Source organism: Cannabis sativa, chromosome 1 (genome assembly GCF_029168945.1).
Source record: "Cannabis sativa cultivar Pink pepper isolate KNU-18-1 chromosome 1, ASM2916894v1, whole genome shotgun sequence".
Taxonomy (NCBI): domain Eukaryota; kingdom Viridiplantae; phylum Streptophyta; class Magnoliopsida; order Rosales; family Cannabaceae; genus Cannabis; species Cannabis sativa.
In genome coordinates, this window is record NC_083601.1 from 42474700 (window position 1) to 42499971 (window position 25272).

Consider the following 25272-nt stretch of genomic DNA (forward strand, 5'->3'; position numbering starts at 1 on the left):
ATTAAAAAATTATTTATTAAATGATTTAAGAAAAACATATATTAAACTCTAACAAAAACTAAATTCTCACTAATACGAAATTAAATTATATCTTAGCAATATATTTTAGAGTTTAATATATATATATATATTTAAAAATCATTTAATATATATTTTATAAATTGTATTATTCAGTCTCTTTTAATTATTTGTTAGATTAGAGTTGTATATATAGCAATAGAGGAGATTTTAATGGTTACATCAAATATGGAGACTTAAATATAAAAATAAAATTATTAATATTAATTTCTAAAAAGGGTCTTATTAAATATTTAAATTAAAAATTAATTATTTTATTAATTATAATTAATTTAATTCTAAAATAAAAAATTTACGTGTTAGTAACTTGTTATTATAAGTCAACAAAAATGTAACCATCATGGTTACAATATAAATGTAACCATTGCGTAATCATTCTTATAATAATTAATGTATGTATATTTGTTCTTTGATTATTTTTTAAATATAATTTTTTAATATTTTAAATTTAATCAACACTAGAACCTTTTGTTTATATTAAATAATATTAATATTTTTTTATAATTTTATTTTTAAAAATAAATGTTTAATATTATAAATTTAATAAATATGTATTTTCAATTCGAGCATTGCTATTAGGCACCAGTGGTGCCTAGCACCTTTGCGACATGTCGCGTTGCGATTGGCTAGCGATACTCCCTAAATCCTATTATATTAAATTATATGGGACCCGATACTTAGTTGTACCAATATCGATATTGACACATAGGAAGGTGCTAGGCACCACTGGTGCCCTTTAGCATTTCTCTTTCAATTCATATAATTATAAGTGTGGTGTTGAGGTGAGACTGACACTTAAGCTCTAAAAATACTACATAGAAAATCTTTTGCCCACATGTGATTGAGAGGGCAAAATTCATTAAGGAGAATAGTTTGTGGGGAATTTTTACTAATAATAAAAGTTCAGGGAGTAAAATTTGAATGCGATAATTAGTTGATGGAGAATTTTTTTTTATTTTTTTTATTATTATTTTATGGAGATTTTTTAATGAACATAAATAAAAATAAATTTTTTTATTATTATTTTATCAGGTCAATGTACATAAATATCATTAAATAAAAAAAAATTATATATATTTTTCTTAATGTACATTCTTTTTTATATAGATATCTTTATTTGGTTTTTTTAAGAGCCAAAATTAATCGTGATACATGTTTTTCCACATTATTATCGTCTACTCTATGGGTTTCACCATCACAAATAACGTTTACATTACTACTCGTACTAGATAATAAATTAGACCGACTCCAATTCCAAGCAAACCCTAATAGTGGTTTCTCCTTAAACTACAAAAACCCTAGCTTCAAGTTCCTAGTTTCAAAAGAAGCTAATTCACATTTTCTATATAACTGGGCATTGATAAAGATGTCCCAGTTTGATCTGATCCCAAATCGGTAAGGCCTCATTTCTCACAACCATCTCTCTCAATTTATCGCTCACTTCCGATTCGGTTCAACCTTTTGACACTCCGCCTGGACATCTCAGATACAGAGGGAAAAGAAAAATCTTAAATTTCTTCGAAAACAATAAATAATAGAGAAAAAGAGTTGTAGAAAACAAAGGGTATTCTAGTTTTGTGGGATTTTGGGTTGGATTTTTTTTTTTGGGGCCTCATGGCTGATCTTGAGAAGGCAATACTGATACTTTTTGATGAATCGGGCGCAGTTGATTCGGAGTTGAAATTAAAGGCAAAGGAATATTGTGATAAAATAAAGGAAGAACCGGCAATCTGTAGACTTTGCATAGAAAAGTTGTGCTTTTCTAACTTGGTTCAGATACAGTTTTGGTGTTTACAGACCCTTCACGATGTTATTCGAGTTGGGTATTCAGCGATTAGTCCAGACGAGAGGTATTTAATTAGAAAATCTGTGTTCTCTATTGCCTGTTTCGAGGGATTGGATGATCACAATGTTAGGATATTGGAGGGTCCTGCATTTATTAAGAACAAACTTGCTCAAATTTTGGTGACTCTTATATATTCGGAATATCCATTGATATGGTGGTCTTTATTTGTAGACTTTTTGCCTCATTTGAGCAAAGGGGCAGCAGTAATAGATATGTTCTGTCGGGTTTTGAATGCGTTGGATGTTGAATTAATTAGCTTGGACTATCCTCGAACACCTGAAGAAATGACTGTTGGAGGGCGGGTGAAGGATGAAATGAGGCAGCATTGTGTATCTCAAATAGTTAGAGCTTGGTATGATATAATATCTTTGTATAGAAATTCGGATGAAGTACTTTGTTCTAGCGTATTAGAATCTATGAAGAGATACGTCTCTTGGATTGACATTGGCTTAATTGTGAATGATGCTTTTATCCCATTGTTGTTTGAGTTGGTTTTGGTTGATCGGCTATCAGAGCCACTTCGTTGTGCTGCAGCCGGATGTTTGTTGGCAGTTGTTTCTAAGCGAATGGATCATCAAACAAAACTGTCTCTCTTGCAAAATCTCCGCATCAATCGGGTTTTTGGGTTGGTAAACAAGGATGGGGATTCAGAATTGATTTCTAGCTTAGCTCAACTTCTTACAGGGTATGCTGTGGAGGTTTTAGAGTGCTTTAAACGATTGAATTCTGAGGATGCTAAGAGTATCTCCATGGAGCTTCTAGATGAAGTTTTGCCCTCTGTTTTTTATGTAATGCAGCATTGCGAATTGGATTCGACATTTAGTATAGTTCAGTTTCTTTCATGCTATGTTGCCACAATGAAGAGTCTTTCTCCTTTGAGAGAGAAACAGCTGCTTCATGTGGGTCAGATATTGGAAGTAATTCGTTCTCAGATACGATACAATCCTATCTACCGTGAAAGTCTTGATAAATTAGATAAGACTGGGCAAGAGGAAGAAGATAGGATGGTAGAGTTTAGAAAAGATTTATTTGTTCTGCTTCGTACTGTTGGTCGTGTAGCGCCTAATGTTACTCACTTATTCATCAGAAATTCATTAGCTAGTGCTGCTGAATCTCCACGAGAGAGAAATGTAGAAGAGGTGGAGGCTGCACTCTCTCTTCTCTATGCATTTGGTGAATCTTTAAGTGATGAGGCTATGAGAACTGGGAGTGGACTCTTGAGTGAGTTGGTGCCCCAGCTGCTGTCTACAACGTTTCCTTGCCACTCTAACAGGCTGGTGGCTCTTGTGTATTTGGAAACAATAACAAGATATTTGAAGTTTGTTCAGGAAAATGCAGAATATATTCCCATGGTGTTGAATGCTTTTCTTGATGAAAGGGGTATGCACCACCCCAGTATCTACGTGAGTCGTAGGGCTAGCTATCTGTTCATGAGGGTTGTGAAATTGCTGAAAGTGAAACTTGTTCCCTACATAGAGAAAATTTTGCAGGTAGTTAAAATAAACTAGCCTTGGGCTTCACATACATTTGTCTGGTGTCCTATCGTTAAAACTTGGTTTGTATTCTTCATTTCCCTACTTATTTATACTCTTGACATTTTCATATGGTGTTGTCAGAGCTTACAAGATACAGTTGCTCGCTTTACTAGTTTGAATTGCACATCAAAAGAGCTTACGGGATCTGAAGATGGCAGTCACATTTTTGAGGTATTCATTTTATATATGTATGCATTAAGTACATGCTTTTGTAGTTTTTAATGCTAATGGTTATTTACTAATTTGTGAGTCATCAATTGACAGGCTATTGGTATATTAATCGGTATGGAAGATGTGCCACCAGCAAAACAAGCAGATTATCTTTCTTCTTTGCTCACTCCTCTTTGCCATCAGGTTATGGTTATTTGTAGTGCAAAAATTTATAAAAATAAATTTTTGTGAGTCTTCTAGTTATCACAAATTTGTTAAACTTAAATTTACACAACCTTTTGGTTGATTCAGGTAGAGGCATTGCTTATTAATGCCAAAGTATTGACTCCAGAAGAGACGCCTGTAAAAGTTGCAAGCATACAGCAGATAATCATCGCAATTAATTCTCTCAGCAAGGTTTTTTTTTTCCTCATTCAATATTCTTCTGGTTAATAGATATCTTCTCTAAGATAGTTTTGGTGGAGTGTATTCACCAGTATATTATTAAATAGTATTGCTATGTGGTGTCCAACAACATTTGGTGTGGTATCCTTTAAATAGTTAAATTTAATAGTTTTAATATTTTAAATTAGAATGCTGCATCAAGAGTTGCTAGGCAATATATGATGCCCCTTAGCTATACTTTTATTAAGACATTACTGTTGCTTTCTTGCTGTCATTCTTCAACCTTTCATAGGCAGCCATTGATATTCATTTAGGTGCACATAGCATAGTGAAAGTAAATCGATATCCTCTTTTTTTAGTAACTTGGACTGCCTTCCTATTTTTGTCTTATTTTACATGCAATGCAGGGTTTCAGTGAGCGTCTTGTCACTACCAGCCGTCCTGCAATTGGGATCATGTTTAAGCAGGTTGGTGTTTAATCTAAGAAGTTTACTCAAATTCATTTTCTTGTGATTAAATCAATCTAGGTTTTTTTTTTTTTGAAACCCCCACCACCAAAACATACACACACACTCGGTGGCAAAATAAATCTAGTGTGCTCCTGGGGCCATGGTTTTCTCGCAAAAGAAAACATATATGCTTTTGTTAATTAAATGCTTAATGAAGATTCTCTATCCTGTTTTAGATTAGTTCTTTGGCTAGGTTCACTTGTTTCTACACCCAGTTGATGATTGATCATTAGTTTATTTCTTTTCTTTTCAGAAATGATAGAATTTATGGAAACTTGTATTTATGGGGAATTCTTGTAGAACTGTCATTATTTACTTTATACTAACAGTCTGCTTATCTTTTTCTTTGTCATCAAGACATTAGATGTTCTCCTCCAAGTCCTTATTGCGTTTCCAAAGATAGATCCCTTGCGAAGCAAGGTAAGAGTTGAAAAGAGGATTGTGGATGTCCTTTAACAGTTAACTTGTACTTCACTCACCTATTTATTTGATGTTACTCTACATGCTATTCAGGTGACATCATTTTTGCACCGCATGGTGGAAACATTGGGAGCCTCTGTCTTTCCATACCTTCCAAAGGCATTGGAGCAATTGCTGGCAGAAAGTGAGGTACAATACAGTTACAGTTACATATAAGTATCACTTTTAGGAATGTTCGATATTTTTATGCTCGTAAGCAAATGTCTACAGAACTTGTCTATAGAAATACAGAAGAAAAAATGTCGAAAAAATTCTTAAAATTCTCAAGTATTCTTGATCGTGTGAACGTAATTTTTCTATGATAAATAAGAATCATAATTCTAATATAAGTGGTTATTAGTAACATGGTAGAAGTGGGTGAATAAAATATCATATTTGTTACTGAATAAAACATAAATATACTTGCTTAGTCATTGGGTTTTGAGTTTGTGTAAGTGGTCCATTCTTCATGTCCCTGTACATGTACCTTGTAAAGAGTGGTACCTATACTTAATAATAATACACTAGGAAAACTTCACATAAGGCGAATATTTTTATTGCCTTTTTTGGAAAAGTTAGGAGGTCTACAACAATTTAAACAGTCCAGAAGGTTGACAGTAACCTTTATCAACTCTTGACTTCTTTTGCTACATTTTTGTTCATATATGACTTAGAATAAAATATACTTATCACTTTCTCTTGGGTTACTTCTGCTTGGTTTTCTATGAATCGATATGGTGTTGAAACTGTGAAGATATAAATTGAATTCCAGTTATTTGTGATGTGGGAACATATCCTTGTTGCCATATACAGGTCACTGAGTTGAATTCCAACATTTATGCTTGCTCTTGCACTTCATTACTTCTGTAAGTTTAATTCGTTATTGTGACCTGCAGCCAAAGGAGATGGTTGGTTTGCTTGTGTTGCTGAACCAACTTATATGCAAATTCAGCACATTAGTCCATAGCATCTTGGATGAAGTATTTCCTGCCATTGCTGGTAGGATATTGAGTGTTATTCCAAGAGATGTATTTCCATCAGGGCCTGGAACTAATAATGAGGTATAGAGATGCTACTTCTGTAAAAAGATTATCTGTTACACTTCATAAAATAACTGTTTGATGATTTCATGCCTCTTATAGTTACTGTTTTCTGATAACTCTCTCTCTCTCTCTCTCTCCCTCTCTCTCTCTTTTTAATTATATATATGTATATATCAATAGCAACGTGTACGTGAAGTTTAAAATAAGATTTTTTTACAAAGTTGTGTGGGTATGACCTTAGTTCGAAGCAAGTTTTGTGTATTTCTGTTCATTTATGTACTTGTATTTATGCCATTTAGTGTAGTTAAAAGTGATAATGAATCGGGTTTCGTTGAAGAATATTAAGGCTTATTGGTTTTTATTGCAGGAAATTCGCGAATTGCAAGAACTTCAGCGGACTTTCTATACTTTTCTTCATGTGATAGCCACACACGACCTTTCTTCTGTTTTCTTATCTCCTAAAAGCAGGGAGTACTTACATCCTATAATGCAGTTGCTATTGTTTACTGCTTGTAAGCACAAGGATATCACTGTTAGAAAGGTTTGATACATTCTTTGGCTCTCTTGTTTGTTTACTTCAATAACAAAAGGGTGACGAACCTATTGGGCGGTCGGATCTGATTTCTTTCATTTATGCATTTCCTGTGACTTAGGCATGTGTTCAGATATTTATTAGATTAATCAAAGATTGGTGCGGCAGGCCTCAAACAGAAGAAATGGTAAGTTCATACTTCAGATAGGGTTATTTCTGTTGATTAAATTGACATTCCTCAATGGCACTAACATTTTTCTTTTTCCAGTTACCTGGTTTCCAAAGCTTCATAATAGAAAACTTTGCAATGCATTGTTGTTTGTACAGCGTGCTTGAAAAGTCCTTTGAATTTCGTGATGCAAATACTGTAAGTTTAATTGAATACTGTTTTTAATTTCTCATTTTCCATATTATCAACTCATAATTCTCCCCACATATCTTTTATTATTACTATTTTAAAAACAAAAGCTGTAGGCAAAATAATTGAGAAAATAAGATCTATTATAATGTTACAATATCAAAAGAGCCATTTCTTTATTGGGACTGTCCAATTGAGTATTATTAATAACAATTTCTGAAAATCAATAATTTTTATTTTTGGATTTGGCAACACCACCATTTGTGCAAAAATTTAAGCACTGGTGTCATATATTATATTTGGTGTTTGTATTAGAACCTTTTTCAAGCCTTTGGGGACTTGTCTTGTTGTTTTACTTTGAATACTACCGTATGCAGATTGCTTTGTTCGGAGAAATTGTATTAGCTCAGAAGGTTATGTACGAGAAGTTTGGGGATGATTTTCTAGTTCATGTTGTTTCAAAAGGCCTCCCACCAGCACATTGCCCACAGGATATGGCAGAGCAGTATTGCCAGAAGTTGCAGGTTGTGTTTTAATCTTTCGTTTGAGCTAACCATTTATATTTTGATGTCTATGAATAGTTAACATTGACTCACGGTATTTACATAGTTATTTTGAAATATTTAAATCATCCTTATTGATATTCATCTTCCGATTTGTGTGTGTGTATTACAAATTTCCATACCAGATAATTAAAATAAATTCTTCGGACAACCACAAACATTATGTTGTAGTGACTAGTGAAGTGTTCCTTAGGGTTAAAAAGCATTTATGGTAAGTGTGTAGGTAGGGGTGGAAAAACGTGTCATTGGGTTGTGTACTTCATATCATATATTATATGACCCGTTTTTATATTTCGTGTTAGGCATGTCGACCTGTTTTTTGACTCGTGTCTAATTTTCTCAACCCTAATTCGATCCGTAAAAAATTGCGTTGTGTTCGCTTTGCTATTATTGAAACTGGAGTTGTAGAGAAAAATGATAGATTTAGGTTCCATTAAAAAATTTACATTTATGTATATATTGTTTTTCTATATATATATATATTACAAATTAAGATTTTTTAAAATATTTTCAATTTCATTTTAAAGAAAATTAAACTTAATATTTTTTAACTTTAACATTGAATCACTAAGTATTTATTTTTATATAATTATATTATTCATTAATTATTTTATATTATGTTTTTTGAAAAAACCATGTCAAACGTATCAAATTTGTGTAAAGAGGTCGTGTTGTGTTTGATTCGTTTTTATTTCGTGTCAAGTCGTGTCAATTTGCGTCTAATTTTTTCGACCCTATCCTGTAAAATTCGTGTTTGTGTTTACGTGTCGTGTCGAAACCTATTTTGCCACTCTTAAGTGTAGAAATTCTTTCAAGTTTCAACTATGATTTAGTGAAATGCAACCAAAGCTTTATTGGGAAATATCAGTAGCAACTTACTGATAAGAGTTTCTTTTTTAATTAATTTTTTCAAGTATTGAGATCACATATTCACTTAATTTCATCTCTGATTCTGATACTGATCTATTTATTAATTTCTCTCAGGGTTGTGATATAAAGGCATTGAAATCATTCTATCAGTCCTTCATTGAAAACTTAAGGGTTCACCAGAATGGCAGCCTTGTTTTCAGATAGCATCGTAAAGTTGTTGGTCGAAATTGCTTGCTCTCCACATAACATCATTCTGTCCTGTATCATGGCAATGCGTTTTTGTTTGCCAAAGGTAACCATAAACCATTATGCAAATGTCTCTGTTAAACTTCTTACTCTTCTTTTATAACATTTTCCAGTAAAACTTGCAGGGATTTTGTGTGTACATATTTTTTTCTTTCTTTCGGCTGTCTTTTGAATGAGGTATAAAAAACACTCCTATTATATTTAAAGAGATCAATTTTATTTCCCCTTACATAAATATTTTTGCACGGTTGCTCATTCTCTGCCTTTTTGTTTGTAACGCACGCAGTTGTAAATTTGAGGAGGAAATTTTGCCTATTAAAATTTTGCTTCACCATCACCCCCAATTGGAGCTGCTTGGTCTGTATTCAAGCCTCATGGATTTTGTCAATATTGTTCATTTTCCCCTCTATAATTTTGAGTCTTTAATTTTAATTTATTTTTTAATTTTCTTTTTTGGGATTTATAGAGTGAATTGTTCTAATTCAGTTATAAATTATGCTTCACAGTTTGAAGCTCCTGTAGTCTATTAATTTTTATTATTATTGTTCCCTTGTGAAAATAAAAATCAGGTAACTTATACAAGTTTTCCTCAATTGTTATCATTGTTTTTCTTCTTCTTATATGTTTATTGTCTAAACTGAAAATAGTTGAGAAAAATTTATAGTAATGGTATGAACAGAAGTCATCCTTGCTCGAATTTTTCTGCAGCTTTTACTCACTATTTGTTTTTATTTGAAGATTATGAAGTGGACACGTTAATTTTGACCGATCAGATAATTATATTATTAGACAGGTGAAGCATACTTTTAAACTTTCAACTTAGCTGTAAGCCATAAACATTTCTTTTTTGGTTTTTCTCTTTAGGAATTTAAGGAATCTAATCGAAATTGGGTTGGTGAATTTCAGCATCACAAAGAAATGACCAAATATTTCTCTGTCCTTGTTTTCTGACCATTAAAATTAATAGTTAGAATGTGTTTTGAAATTAATTTCTAAAAAAAAAATGTGCTTTGAAATTTCTACTGTAGCCAAATATGTTTCTCATTGGACCCATCACTAATGGATTTTTTTTGTATCGTTTGGTGCAAATTACAAAAATCAATGTATCTTGGCTATCTTTTTTTTAGAAAATCAAATAAGATTTCAGTCGTTTGCAATATAAATTTTGTCAATTAACGTGAAGACCTTAACGACTTCTAAAGCATCGAAATGAACTTATTATAAAGCTATAACAGACTGCACTAATATTTCAAACCATTCAATTCATGATGTCAAATCATTTCTATTCATAATTTCTGCCTTTTTGTGATGTTTTATATTTTTCATTCAAAAATTGTACATTTAATATAAATAAAAAAAGGGAAATTTTGTTACTTTCTAGGATTATAAATTAATTAGTAGTATTGTGCAAATTGAAGCTATACCACGTGTGAAAATTTCGCCCATTTTAGGCCTAAATCATTCTAAACAAACTGGCTATAATGAAAAATAGACAAGAAAATTTAAGCGCACTAATCTATTAATTGACATCGTCAAGTAAAATCTTCCAAATAAATCTTTTTTAATGATGATAATGAGTAGTCTCTTATTTAGCCCTGAAACTGTATTTACATTTTAATTTATTTTCCTCCGATTCCCATTAAAGAGGCAGCTAAAAATTGACCACACATCAACTTGATCTAGTCTCCTCACAAACGTTTTCTACTATGACAGCACCACCATTAGTTATAATCACTTGATCGAGTTTCTCTATTGGAGTTTACTAATCGAACCTATATAATTGAAAATGTTCACTTCAATTATTATTTATACTAACATTATAAAAAAATCTCCTGACTGTTCCATCAAAAAAAGAAAATCTCTCAACTGACTTTTTTGTCATTTGAAAGGAAATAAAAAACAAAAATGGGTTGGTGCAACCCTGAAATGATTACCTTAAATGTGAAGGCTTTTATCGGCTTGCCTCCTTTTACTAAATATAATGAACTAATATATAGATTTGTTTGTAGACTCATCATTTCCTTGGAAGAAAAACTAGTTTAAATTCGAAGCTAGTGGCATAGCAGACTCTCATTTGTCGCCCAAAAACAAATATAAAACGTCACAATTACTAAACTTTATTTTCATTTTCTTTCCTAGAAAAATAAATAATACATTGGTTTAGTTGCATTATTACATGGAACATTTCGTCCATAAAACAATTTCCATAGAATATTGACAAAGCTAACAAACAAATTCATAACAGACAAAGTAACAATAATTAATTCCGAGAAAAAACTTCCACAAAATAATTAATAATATAAAAAATGCCGAGCAAAAACAAAAATTGGCAAAGAAACAATTTGAAATAATAGGTTAAAATTATAGACCTCATTTTATGCTATAAGTTTCAACAGTCGTCAGCAGAAAAGATGTCACTCGAAATCCATTTAACAAAGACTTCTAATATTTATAATTTACTTTGGAAAATTTAAGGTCACGTACATAATTTTTATTTTCTTTGGCCGTAAATAATTAATAAATATTGGTCACGTAAGAAAGGTTGATTTTGTGTTTGCAAATTGCAGCTCCCTGCTTGACCCGCGATGATCAGTCATTTCGTATAATATAAATATATATTAAAAAAAGTTCAATTATATACTATTTGTTAGCTATTTATTGTTGATGGATATATGATATAGTTAAGTAAGATATTTTTGTAAATTTTAGAAATTTTTTGAATAATTTATAGAATTTTTTATTTTTACACCTTAAAATAGTTTTGTTTTTTTTTTTTTAATTTTTTTTTATTTTCACGGATGCATAAAAACTCATATAGTAACTAATGGATCGACTTTAATCGCAATCAAAATCTACATAACAACCCACATTAAAATTATTGTAGCAACTCAAACCGTAAATTTAAACATTAGAATTATGCTACTTACAAACTTAAAATATTGGGATTATGCCACGTAAATATAATTTTAATTTTCATATATACGTATATATTTTAAGTATGACATCATAAGATTTAATTATTCATCTAAAGATTCTAAATTAAATGAAAATATTGGATGTTTAACTGAATTTTTGGATTTCCCATCTAACGTCTGATCCGATTTAATTGGATATTCAAAATTAGCGTCAATCCAATTACAATTGGATATTTAATATTTTTCGGTCAATTATAATTGGATGATCAGTCCGTTATAATTAGATCAAATAGATTTAAGAAAGGACGAATTAATACTTAGTGCTGTAATAGGCAGGATTGCCCTAAATATATTATGGCATAAAGTGATTTAAACTTTGGAGCCCTAACACAAAATTCATTTTTACCTATATTAAAAAAAAAACCAAAGCAGAAGACTATTTTTAAGATTTTAACCAAACTTTTCAATCAAATCAAATTAATAATATTTACAGAAAGTACAATATATGTTGTTATGAATATACTTTGATGATTAAATTAATGATTTTTTTTCCCACAATACTAAATATGTGTGATTGTGGAGGGTGGACCATGGAAAAAAAAAAATATCGAAAAGAGCTTACAAAATGAAAAGTTGTTAAAAAAAAATAGAGTTTAAATTAATAAAAGTGAAAATTTTCAAAAGAAAAAGTAGAATGAAAAATTAATTTAAATAAATCTTTAAGTATATATATAATTGGATTGGCTGTAGCAAAACATTAAAACAAATTCAAAAGGGTACTGCCACACAAGATTTGAACCCACATCACTTATAATGTGTCATATGCCTTAATCAATCCAATTGTAGACAATTTTGGTTCAAAGTACACTTAAGTTTAATTAAATAAAAACAGAATGAAGCCTTTTCATTTTTATTTTGGGACCTTAAAAAGTAACCTCTTTATGCTTAAAGACGACCCTAATATATAATAAGATCTCCTCTATTGATTGATCCAACACTTCTACCTTATTTAAAATTTCGGTTAATATATTATCTAGTTACAAAACCTTAGATTAAATGTAACATTAGATCGTTAATATATATATAAATATATTAATTATATGTAACGTGATTTTCATGATGGAGAGATACATATAATTTTTCCTTTTGGAACTTGGAACTTTTTTAATTATATATTAATGAATAGTTATTAGTTAAATTACCATCAATAATTAATTGGAGTAGGTTAACCATGTTTAACTATTTTCTGATGGAAATGTTTAATTATTATACTTGCTTAAAAAATTATTAACCTATAAGTGAATTAGTGTATTAAATCGTGAATAATTTTTCGTATTATATATTATGATCATTATTTTCACGTGTGATGCAATTTTATCATGGATATATACATACATTTTAATTGGAGGAACTACAAAAATCACATACAATATTGATTTTCAATTTAATAATACATAGAGATTACCATCAATAACCCAAATGGAATAAGTTAAACCTTATACGTATAGGTTAAGGAAACAAGAAATTATTATTACTTTAATAATAAAATAAACAGTTAAAAATCAATTAATTATTATTATTCTAGAAACTGGCCTGTGGTATTATATTAGTTCACCTTGGCTAGGTTGTTGTTGTCGAAGGTCTCCAAAAGTCGGAACAACAAAAGAAATTACCTAGAAAGTATAGTTTTGTGACATCAACACAAAATTTGCAAAACACAAAACACTTTAGTTAATAAAGCATGTTGGGTCGATATTGATCAAAGTCTATGGATACCATTGAATTTTTTTCTCTCTACTTTTCCAAACATTAGACTTGGTGTACTCCTTTTACATCTATTCGATCAAACAACAGAACTACTACAATTTATTAATTGCATATATTTGTAAATAGTAGAGCTGGCCATATATATATATATTATATATTATATATTAGGTACTAATGGTATGAGAATATATAATTGTGAAGACACATAGATGTATTAATTAATATATAATTATCAAAGAGTTTGCTTTATAGATTTATCATTGAGTCATTGACTTCATTATCAAGTCTTCTAAACTCAAACCTATTTCTACCCCCCACACCACACACCCTCATTTTATTCATGATTCCAAAATCCCTTAATTTTATATACATATTTTATCAGCTCCCTATATAATTAACTAGCTAGCCACACACTACATACATAATCATAGTTCAAAGCATAGATAATTAAGATTAAGAAAACAAAATATGATTCTTAAGAAGATCATAATCAAGTCGCTTTTGCCTTCATGTATGAAGCCTCAGAAGGTTACAGTCCCAACAGAGACCAGATTTCCAGCTTCTTCAAAAGATACAAGTTCTCAGAGATTGTCACTTTCCGATTTAAGTAACTCATCTATGGTATCTCTCATGAGTGATCTATCGAGTACACTTTTTGGGTCAAATATTCATATTTTTACACATAAAGAGCTCAAGAACATCACATACAACTTCTCTAAGACTAACTTTCTTGGCGAAGGTGGTTTTGGACAAGTGTATAAAGGGTTCATTGATGATAAGGTCAGGCCTGGTTTGAAAGCTCAATCTGTAGCGGTTAAAGTTCTCGATTTGGATGGCAAACAAGGCCATCGGGAGTGGCTGGTAATTACTAATTAGTAATAAAATCATGCACCAAAATATTCAATTCAATTGTTTATTTTATGTGATTCAAAATTGCTTATATATATAGATGTTTTGTTTTTGTTTTGGGGCAGGCGGAAGTAATTTTTCTTGGGCAATTAAAGCACCCTCATCTTGTAAACTTGATCGGTTATTGTTGCGAAGATGAACATAGGCTTATTGTCTATGAATTCATGCCTCGGGGAAGCTTAGAGAACCATATTTTCAAAGGTGAAAAATCTTTTTCCTTTTTCTCTCTTTCGTATTTTTATTTACCTTTTTTTTTTATATAATATTCTCACACATATATACGTACGTATTATTTATATTTATAGGTTACTCTGGAGCCTTACCGTGGTTAACGAGAATAAAAATTGCAATTGGAGCTGCGAAAGGCCTGAGTTTCCTACACGAGGAAGAAAAGCCAGTCATATATCGAGATTTCAAAGCTTCAAATATCTTACTAGATTCTGTACGTAACTTATTTTACTTTTGTCTTATTTTTTCTCTTATCCTTGTCTTATCATGTACCAAACATATATATATATATATATTAATAATAAATAAATTCTTTTTTATGTATATAATTGATGTATACAAATAAATAATTTACTTTTATTATTATTTTATTACAGGATTTTACTGCTAAGCTTTCTGATTTTGGCTTAGCCATAGATGGTCCACAAGGAGATGAAACGCACATTTCAACGCGCGTAATGGGCACCGAAGGCTATGCTGCTCCGGAGTACATAATGACAGGTAATAAAATCAATAATTGATGATTTTTATTATAGTACTATACACATTATTATTATTATTATTATTATCGATCTCATGATTCATAAATTAATAATGGGTGTATATTGGTGACAAAATTTCAGGTCATGTGACAGCTATGAGCGATGTATTTAGTTATGGAGTGGTTCTGTTGGAACTATTAACAGGTAGGCGATGCTTGGACAAGAGCCGAAGACTGAGTAGGGAACAGAACCTTGTTGATTGGGCTAAGCCTTTTTTAAAAGATGCCCATAAAGTGGACCGAATAATGGACCCAAGGCTCGAGGGTCAGTACTCGATCGAAGGGGCTAGGAAAGCAGCTGCTTTGGCTCATCAATGTTTGAGCCACAACCCCAAATCTCGACCCACAATGAGTAGTGTGGTCAAATCGTTGGAGCCACTTTTGGGCTTGACTCGTGACATTTCAGTACCTTTTGTTTATGTTGTTCCCACTGAATTAAGAGAGGAAAAAGTTGATCATGATGATGAAGATGTGGTACTTATGAGTAGTAGAAGTAATAATAATGGAGATAATAATAGTTACCAAAGAGAGGAAAAGAGCCAGAGTCGACGTCGTGGCCGAAAAGGTTATAGGCATAAATACAGGATTAGGTCATCAAGATCCAACGCAGTATATTCTGATACTACTTTGTATAAAACTCTTGGAACTAGTCTTTACTCCCCAAAAGGACAAGTACTAGCTAGGTGATGATCAGAAGTTAAAATAATTAAGATTATATTAGATTATTACATAATTAAAGAATTAATTACACACACATACAAAAAAAAAAAAATACATATAGCTATACTACTTGTGTGTTTGTTGTATCATGTTGTGTACATTAGAGTAGTTTTTTAATTTATTTATTTTTTCTTTTAAATTTTGTTGTTCAGTAAGATTTGAGATGATAATATTGGTCAGTATCTCAGTTAGGACGTACGTATTATTGTAGCGTATAGCTTCATTAAGCCTATACCTACCCTTGTAACCGAAATATATAGATATAATTATACAGCCAAGTGTGTATGTTGTTAATTAGTATATATATATATATATATCCTTGTACCAAATTATTATACTTAAATTTTAATGGATATATTCTTCTTCTGTCATTAATTTCTGTCATTTTCTCGGTTCAAAAGTCCACATCGTTTCAAATAATTCTATGCATTCCCATATGTGTGTATGTAGAAAAATATGTACACACCCTTTCATTGGTTCAAACTGGATTTTCGTGAATTATGCATACGATCAATAAATTTGTAAAATATTAGTAGTCAAATTATTGTTAGAAATTAGTTGGTATTAATTAATTAAAAAGGGTCTTTATTTTTTTATTTTAATCTAAACTAATAAGAAGAAGAATCTTTCAAAAAAAAAAAAAAGAAAGTTGTGGATGAGCTTATTGTATATTCCATATAAAGATCGTTAGTAGTCCTAAATCATGATGAGGAATGTTTCGCTTAAAATATTGTGGTTTGCTAGGCTAGCTATCCGCATTAAAGATGAATTTATTAAGTTGGTCCTTATCTGGATTTTTCTAAGTCAATATTCCAAAGATTAACTGAGGAATGGTCCATTCAAAGTCTGAACAACCCAATATTAGAGATAGAGTCCACTCCAATTCTTGAAAATCCATAGTAGAAAATTGTAGTCTTAAATGGTTATGGGCCAACCTCCTGCTTCATTTCCGAACTTGTACCAAACCCCACTCAGTGCCTAAAATTGAACCTTATACATATTTGTCCAGGTCTTATAAAAATAAATAAATACATATTTGTTGCGGCAAGTACAAGGCAATCTCATTTTATTTTTATTTTTGAGAAAAGTACATGATAATGCACAATTTTGGGTGTTATTTATATCATTCCTCAGAAAATAATAAAATGAAATTAATAATAAACTTGATTGGCGTATTTAGACAATAAGAGACAAAAGTAAACATAATTCATATATATAAATTAATAGTTAAGAACTATAATAAGTATTGATCATTCAAAAATGCGATGTGTTTTTCCGTACTTTGATGGATTAGATTTTCTTCCTAGTGTTCATTAAAATATCGCGTACGTCAGCTTCCTCTATTATGTTTGCAATCTCAGAATGGTCAACTGAAGCAGAAAAAGAACAAATATTAATCATCATAAATCATAATCGGCCAAATACAAATACACTAATTCAATTTTCAAATGATTATTGGGCTTATATATCTTAATGACCCAATTGGGCCTCCGATAATTATAGGGTTTATTTCACAAATACACAAAAATAATAAAAAAAATTACAAAAATACAATTTCACGGAATTTTAAATATATTTTTATAATTTTTTTGATTTTATGGAATAAAAATACTAAAACACACTCTAAATTACTCTAAAAAATCATATAAATAAACCTAGCGCCAACAATATAATAAATTAATAGGCATACAATTTGTTGGTTTATTTTATGGATTAATGTAATTAGTCAATTTCTTCTTCTTCTTTTAGTTCAATTCCATATAATTTGTTTTGATTGTAATTATTTATTAGTCATCTATAATTCTTGTCCATGAATTTAAATTAAAATTCTTGAATGTGAAATTTGTATATGCTTTGATTGTTATGGATGCAACTTGATTTAGGACAAAAATACATAGGTTGTTTGTATAATTTTATTAGTTGTTATGCTTAATGCTATCTTTGTGATTAAACTTACCATAGGAATATAGAAAATTTTCATATAAATTGAGCTTATAAGCCTTAACAAAATTATAATCTTCATAGCTCAACTTATCAATTGAATAGAAAGAAGAGAACTTAGTTAATTGCATTAAGAAATAAAATAAATGAGTTGTTTTTATTATTATTCTCTCTAAAAATTAATTATTATTTTATTTTATTTTATTTTTCTTAACAATTTTTATTCATCAAATAGAATTAAAGAATAAATTAATTGATTTCATTGTTTTATTTATTTATTAGTGAACTTACCGAACAATTAGTTTTATTAAGACAAGTTCTATTGTGAAAACTATTGAAAGCAAGTTATCTAAATAAACAATCTATACTGATACGTGATATCTCTTGTTTAAGTAATATCTCTTTTAAGGTTGGACAAAACCTTAAACATACAATTTACTTATTAAGTGCATCAAACAAACAACTCTCAATACTATTGAACTTATTCTGATATAGTATACACTACTGGCCTCGATGATCATAATATCAAAATATACGATGCACACTTTTTTTCTTTCTTTTCTAATGGAATGGTAACTCTTTTTCTTTTTTTTTTTGAACTTAATCCCAAACACAAAGACTTATTCATTCTTAACTTAAATCAGCCTAAACCAACTAAGCCCATTATTATTAATGAACCTTATTACAGGCCATGACCATAAAGATGAGGTGAAAGTCGAGGCTTAGAAATTACAACAAGAGGAAACTTCTTGGGTGTTGAAAGCCCAAAAATTTCAGTCATGTCCAAATCCTCTTTCTTCATGTTGGGTGGTAAGGTCCATGTGAAACCGTGCAAGAGATTAGCCAAACTGGACTGAATCACCTTTAGACCAAGACTGTAACCAGGGCACATACGCCTGCCAGCACCGAATGGAAGGAGCTCAAAATCATGGCCTTTCACATCAATCGACTTATCAAGAAACCTTTCGGGCATAAACTCCTCTGGTTGATCCCATAAGCTAGGGTCCCTCCCTATGGTAAACACATTGACTAGGACTCTAGTATCCTTGGGAATGTCATAGCCCGCCACTTGACAATCCTCTCTGGTAAATCTTGGGACCAACATGGGAGCCACAGGGTGCAATCTCATGGTCTCTTTAACGATGGAATTAATGTAGGGTAGCTTATCTATGTCTTTCTCTTCAACCCATCTCTCTCTTCCAATCACTCTGTCTAATTCTTCGGTTGCTTTTTCGAAAATATCTGGCTTCTTTAACATCTCTGAGATTGCCCATTCCACTGTCACTGTCGAGCTCTCTGTTCCACCCGCTATTAGATCCTGCATACATTTTTAATGCACAAAGTAGAAGTTCATCTTTAGTAACTTATTTTATTTTTGTGGCTCTAAATCACTTTCTCTTTAATAATTTGATACTGAAATCTCCTTTGAATGTCACATTAAATGTCGTGGGGGTATTCAAGCTTACATATCAAACAAACAGACATATGATATGACCTTCAACTAATTAGAAACAACAGTCCTATACTGTTTTTTAAAGAAGAGTTATGTCAAAAATAAAAATTTAATTTAATTTACCATCCATCCTCTTACCATTAGAATTATTTGACAGGGATCCTGAATCACTTACCCTTCACAATTGCCCAAAAACACTAGCTTACGTACCAATTAACTGACATTGATTGACACTAGCTTATAAGTGCCCAATTAACACTAGCTTAGTGTTGATGCTCATTTTCAGAGTTTAGTTTAATAAAATAAATATTGGGTGTCGTTTAAAAAAGAGAAATACTAAAAGTTAGTAGGGGTCCTAACAGTTATTTATGTGTTAATATTATTATTGGTTTAACATGAGATGTTAGGCACCCCTAATACTGAATAAGAATGCTTTTCAAAAAATAAATGGTATTTATGCAGTATAAATTAAAATAAGACTTTTTTTTTTCTCAATTGGAACATAGTTTTAGTTTGGCATCATTAATATGCAATAATAATATTTTGTACAAGTTTTATCAGGAATCTACGTGGCAGCTCTTCATTGATCTTTTAATATTTATTTTTAAAATATTAAAAGATAATTAATTTTCTTTCAAAACTTAATTTTTTTAACTGAATATTAAAAATTAATGATAATAATAATATAAATAAACAATTAGTCAGCTCCCCTATCTCTCAAGACACTCGATTGACCCAAATAATTAATCTTGTAGTCAGCATATAAAAATATAAAGTGAAATGTTAGCACAATATATGCTTAACAACCTTCACGCGATTTTATTAGTGTAATTAAATATTAAGTTTATATAATTTTATTTATTAAATTAAAATATTTGAGAATATATTATAATTATATAAGAGTTTTTTAAAATTCTTTTAAATTTTTTTTTGTATTTTTAGGGAATTTGACTTAAAACTCTTATAACAATTAAACTAGTAACTTAAATAACAAACAAAATCTGTATAAAAATTTACATAGAAATAAGTGAAGAAATCGAAAGTGATATTTAAAGAAAAGTGGTTACCTGGGTAAAAGCCTTGACGCCATGTCTTTCAAGCTTAACCTCAAGATTTGGATCTTCAGCGAGCTGTAAAAGCACATCGACCATATCTTGGGCTACGTAATCCTTGACACCCTTTCTTCGTTCGTTATGTTCATCCAGCACATGTTCCAAAAACCTATCAAACTTTTTACTCAGGGCCTTCATTCTCTTGATGTACCCCTGAAGGTCCAAGAAATCGATCCAAGGTATCGAATCACCGATGTTAAGTACTCCACTAAGCAAGAAAAGCTCATCAAGCATTTTTTTGAATTCCTCAGGTGAAACGATGGCGTTTTCAGACTCGTCCGTGTACTTTTTCCCAAGCACCATTCGGCTAATCACGTTAAGGCTCACATTAGATAGGTGCTCTTTTAGGGTGATCGGCTTCTCTGCGGACTCGTTCAGGCCCTTAAGCAAGGAATTCATTTCTTCCTTCCTTATGTACTCGTACGAGTCTAGTCTTCGAACACTGAACAGCTCCATCAGACACATTTTTCGGGCCTGTCTCCAGTATGGCCCGTAAGGGGACCATGTGATGTCGGAGTAGTTGTAAGTTGTGTACTTTCCGGCCGCTGTTTTGGGACGCCCGGCGAAGATTACGTCATGGGTTTTGAGGATTACTTTGGCCATCTCGACTGAGGAACCAACTACCACTGGGTGTGACCCAAATTGGAGTTGCATGATTGGGCCGTACTTCTTGGAGATCTCGTGAATGGAGCGGTGTGGTAATGGGCCTATTAAGTTGAGGTTTCCGATTATGGGCCAGGGTTTTGGGCCGGGTGGTAAGTTTAGTTTACGGCGGCGGAGACGTTTGGAGAGGAGGATGAGTGCCACCGTGGCGAGCCAAATGGCCGTGTAGGAAACCCAAGTTAGGTCTTTCATGTTGGTTGTGGGTAAGATCAGATGTAGTGAAAGAGTCATATTTGGGGATATTTATAGACTTTTTTTTATTATTATTTATTAGATTGTGGACATTTATTTAGTAAAGTAAGTGGAAATTTGTCATCTTACTGACTTTTCTTTTTCTTTTTTCTTTTTAATATATCGTAGTTTCGGGGACAGTAATGGTAAGAAAGAACTTGCTTTTGTAATTTTTGATGGCCAATAAGATTAGTGTGTTGTTAAAAAAAATAAAAAAAGATTAGTGTGTAGACACTTGATGGAAATTGGAAAATATGCTAGAAGCCAAAGGTACTAGTGTGGTTTGGTTGGGTAGATTAATGAGAGCCCCCACTTTTGTGTTTTTTTCACACAGCCTAATAATTATTTAATCTTAATTATATTTTTAATTAATTTTGCTGTAAATTTATCTAAGAACACTCATAATAATAGTTAATGTAAAATAGTTATAAAAGTTATAAAAAAAAAGTCAAAAATGCACATTTAATAGATAAGCTAAAATAACTTAAAAATTTAACTTATGAATAATGCTTAACTAAATGTAGTTAAGAGTTAACTATAATTTTTTTTATATAATTTTTATAATGTATTTTGTTTAATGATAAGTGCAAAAAATAAATGAATATTATTTAATACATAATGATTTATTGTTTATGTGTACTATATATATTTTTTAAATAGTTTAGAGAAATTATAAAACAACTAATGTATGGTATAATATAAATTTGTGTGAGGTAAAATAAAAAAAAATTCGATTTTTAATTAAGTATTTTAAAAAACAGAGTAGCAAAATTGTTGAAAGTGTTCTAAATTGTTTTAATTATGTATTTAAGGACAAAATTGTTTATAGATAAGCACCTCGAGCAAATCATCAACTTGTTTCAACTTTTTATTTTTTTTAAACAAATAATCAAAATATTTGTCCATATTATAAAAAATAATATTTTTTATTTTTTAATAAATTATATTTTAGTTTATTATATAAAAAAGCATTGTTAGGAGGTAGCATCTCAAATATAATTAGTAATATTTTATAAAAAATTAATATATTTAATTGTAGGATTCCATACTTAATTATACAAATAGTAATATAATATATATATGTCTATGTATTTAAAGATTTTATGTTCTATTTATTAAGGTAAAATTGTATCATATAGTATTATATTAAACTGATGTATAATATTTTATATTTTTATCATATGATGAAATAAAAATTTAATATTAATTATTTATATGAACATATAAATATCTAACTTTTAATTTTAATTAAAATTTAATATACTATTTTAATATGATATATATAATATAATTTAATAAATAATATACAATACATTATTTCTATCTATCTATCCATAATCTTATTGCTAAACATGATGACATCGCATTATATGAGTTTTTTTTTCTTTCCCAATTCTCTATTTTTCCAATTTTCTCATTTATTTAGTTTATAATCATTATTTTAATTTTATTTTTTACTCTATTAATATGTGATACTGTATAATTAAATATTCAGTTAATTAAAAAACAAATTACTGACTTAATGAACTACAAATTTAAAACATTAACACATTAAAAAAAAGTCCAAAAAAGTTCAAGTGGCATCTTATATTTTTTTTATTAATTAATTATAATTAATTATAAAAAATAACAAATATATAAATTATTTTATAACTGCTAGAAGAGTTTATGAGGAGTTCATAATCTTATAATAGTATATTGTTAATATCCTTTCATTATAAAAAGTTTCACTATCACAATTTGAGACTTTTTCTTACATTGCAAGGTGATCAAATTATTGGTTTCCAAGACGGAATATTATACCATCTTTCTTATATATAAAGCATATGTGATATATTAGAAAACTATATATATTAATTAGTTTATTTTATTAATATTATAAACGCTTAAAAACTTGTATAAACTATTATTATTATTATTATTATTATTATTATTATTATTATTATAAATGATTTAACTGTAAAGCACTTGTAAATTAATTGAATATTTTAATTAGTTGGTCAATGAGCACATCTCAAATTAATTATATATTTATAAAGGAGAGTTATATATATTCACACTCTTAGTATTATTAAGTGCACTTCAAATATTTAAATACATTTTTATCCTTTTGTGAAATGATTAAAATAAACAAACTTAAAAAATTAAATTATATTATAAAATTAATTATTTTTTTTTAATAAACACACTTAATTACCTTACTAAAATTTATTAGGTAGTTAAAATTGGGTATCTTCAAACCCTAAAAAAAAAATAAAAAATAAAAAAGAATTTTATCAATTGAACAAAATAGTATTAAAGTTCTATCATCATTATCTCATATTGATGTTATACCATATGCAATATGTTTTTCTCAATTTTTTTTAATTACTTAATTCTCTCAATTGTATTATTTTATTTTCTTACTTTAAGGACTCGTTTAGACAGATAAAAATTTAAATATTACACAATTATTATTATTCAATTACTAATTATTACCAAAACACAACTTAAAAGTTATAAAATAAATACTAATACTAATATACTATAAAAATGTAAACATAAATTATAAATTATAAAATAATATTAGAAATATAAAATTAAATACGTACTAAACTGGTCCTATTAGGGCGGGGAATGTAATCCCATCCCTGTCAGGTCGAGGAGTGTAATCTCCGTCACTGTCTTGTTTAACAATAGAGGACAAAATATAATTCTCGTCCTCCTCCCGTTCTCCATTTAGATGGAGTATCTCAGTCCTATTAAGGGCAGATCCCCACAAGATCTATCCCCGTAATGAAAATGTGCATCCTATTATTACACAGACACATTCAACCTATATATCCTTACTACTTTACTAGTGGTTACTAAACTTTATAACAAGTATAAAATCAACTACAAACGTTAAACGTTAATTTTCTTATAATTAGTATATACTTTTAACAAATAAAAATCAAATATATTTTAGTTTAGCTTTTTACGATGAATTCATGGTTTTTTTAAACAAAAAAAAAAAGAAAATAACCTATCGTCTATTGTTATTTTTATGTGAATATGTATTTATTTTATTTTATTTATTTTACTTTTGTAAATTATGAGTGTTAAAAATTATAAGAAAAATAAGTGTAGATAAATTTATTACACAGGATTCGGCTCATCAAGCAAGACTGCTTGGCTGCTTGGCGAGCACAAATAAAGTACACAATAGTGATATAGTGAGATATTTACGCACTTTTTAAAAATAATTCTTTTTTTTTTTTAAAACATGTGGAAAGAAAGTTTTTAAATTTTTTTCTAAAAAAAAGTTAAAAATTTTATTAAATAAAAAATATGTAACTTAATATTATTTTGAATTAAAATATTGTAACTATTAAGAATATGTATCTTTACTGCCAGCATTTATTCTCCAAGTACACTTAATTAATTTACTGATACTATTGTACTTTCCCTGAATAGTCAATTTCATGGACCCACTTTTTCTTTTTCTTCATGGAAGTGGATTGTCGCTTAGATCGTTTTTTCCTAAAATAGAAGTTCTACAATTCCATGAAACTCTCATTTCAAATCTAACCATGAAGATTGAAATGATACTTTTCCATCCAATTTCTGATTTAATAACACAGAATTTTAGGTACCAATTTTAATTTAGCTTGCTCCTTAATTTACTTATTACAGTGCATACTAATCCGTGCACTTTCTTCTAAGTTTCTTGGAAAGTCCAAGGAAAGAAAAATGAAAATTCCACAAACCAAGAAGTATGACGAGGTCATTTTTATTTATTTATTTTTTGAAGATTGAATTGACTTGACTTGAGTAAACGTAAGCAGCCGGAGACTAAGACACTATCTTTTTCAAAGGAAGAAGCACCATTATTACCAATACCATACATAAATGCTAGCTCCACTTCAATAATAAAGCAACTCTATCATTGAGAGATACTTTAAGTATGTGTCCAATTAAATGGTAAAGGGTATCGGTGTTCTCTAACATCTTCCTATGTGGTAGTATCGTTATTGGTCCAACTAAGTATCGGGTCCTCTATAATTTAATATAATAAATTTTAAGGAGTATCACTAGCCAATCGCAACGTGACATATCCGAGAAGGTGCTAGACACCACTAGTACTTAATAGCAATGCTCAATTTTAATAATTGAACGTGTGGATCGTACGTTAATGGGGTCTGAGTATGATTACTTTTTTTTATTAGACATCTTGCTA

General features: G+C 29.8%; 3 protein-coding genes across 3 annotated transcripts; 2 read left to right on the plus strand and 1 right to left on the minus strand.

The window, feature by feature from the left end:
• The first annotated feature begins 1245 nt into the window (after positions 1–1245).
• Positions 1246–9196, plus strand: LOC115707096 (exportin-T). The gene is made up of 15 exons (XM_030634942.2): positions 1246–3414; positions 3541–3630; positions 3724–3813; positions 3922–4026; positions 4422–4481; positions 4881–4943; positions 5037–5132; positions 5879–6043; positions 6393–6566; positions 6679–6744; positions 6826–6924; positions 7293–7439; positions 8463–8640; positions 8720–8771; positions 8881–9196. The coding sequence occupies exons 1-13, from the start codon at positions 1693–1695 to the stop codon at positions 8550–8552; spliced, it is 2967 nt and encodes a 988-aa protein (XP_030490802.2). The 5' UTR covers positions 1246–1692; the 3' UTR covers positions 8553–8640; positions 8720–8771; positions 8881–9196.
• Positions 9197–13206: 4010 nt separating this feature from the next.
• On the plus strand, positions 13207–15968 carry LOC115707098 (putative receptor-like protein kinase At1g72540). Its single transcript, XM_030634944.2, has 5 exons — positions 13207–14137; positions 14251–14386; positions 14491–14627; positions 14791–14914; positions 15037–15968. Exons 1-5 carry the CDS (start codon positions 13745–13747, stop codon positions 15639–15641), a joined length of 1395 nt encoding a protein of 464 aa, XP_030490804.2. The 5' UTR covers positions 13207–13744; the 3' UTR covers positions 15642–15968.
• A 2015-nt stretch (positions 15969–17983) lies between these two features.
• Positions 17984–21137, minus strand: LOC115707097 (trimethyltridecatetraene synthase). The gene is made up of 2 exons (XM_030634943.2): positions 20136–21137; positions 17984–18933 (listed from the first exon to the last, which is right to left on the minus strand). Exons 1-2 carry the CDS (start codon positions 21072–21074, stop codon positions 18298–18300), a joined length of 1575 nt encoding a protein of 524 aa, XP_030490803.2. The 5' UTR covers positions 21075–21137; the 3' UTR covers positions 17984–18297.
• Between the last annotated feature and the right edge of the window lie 4135 nt (positions 21138–25272).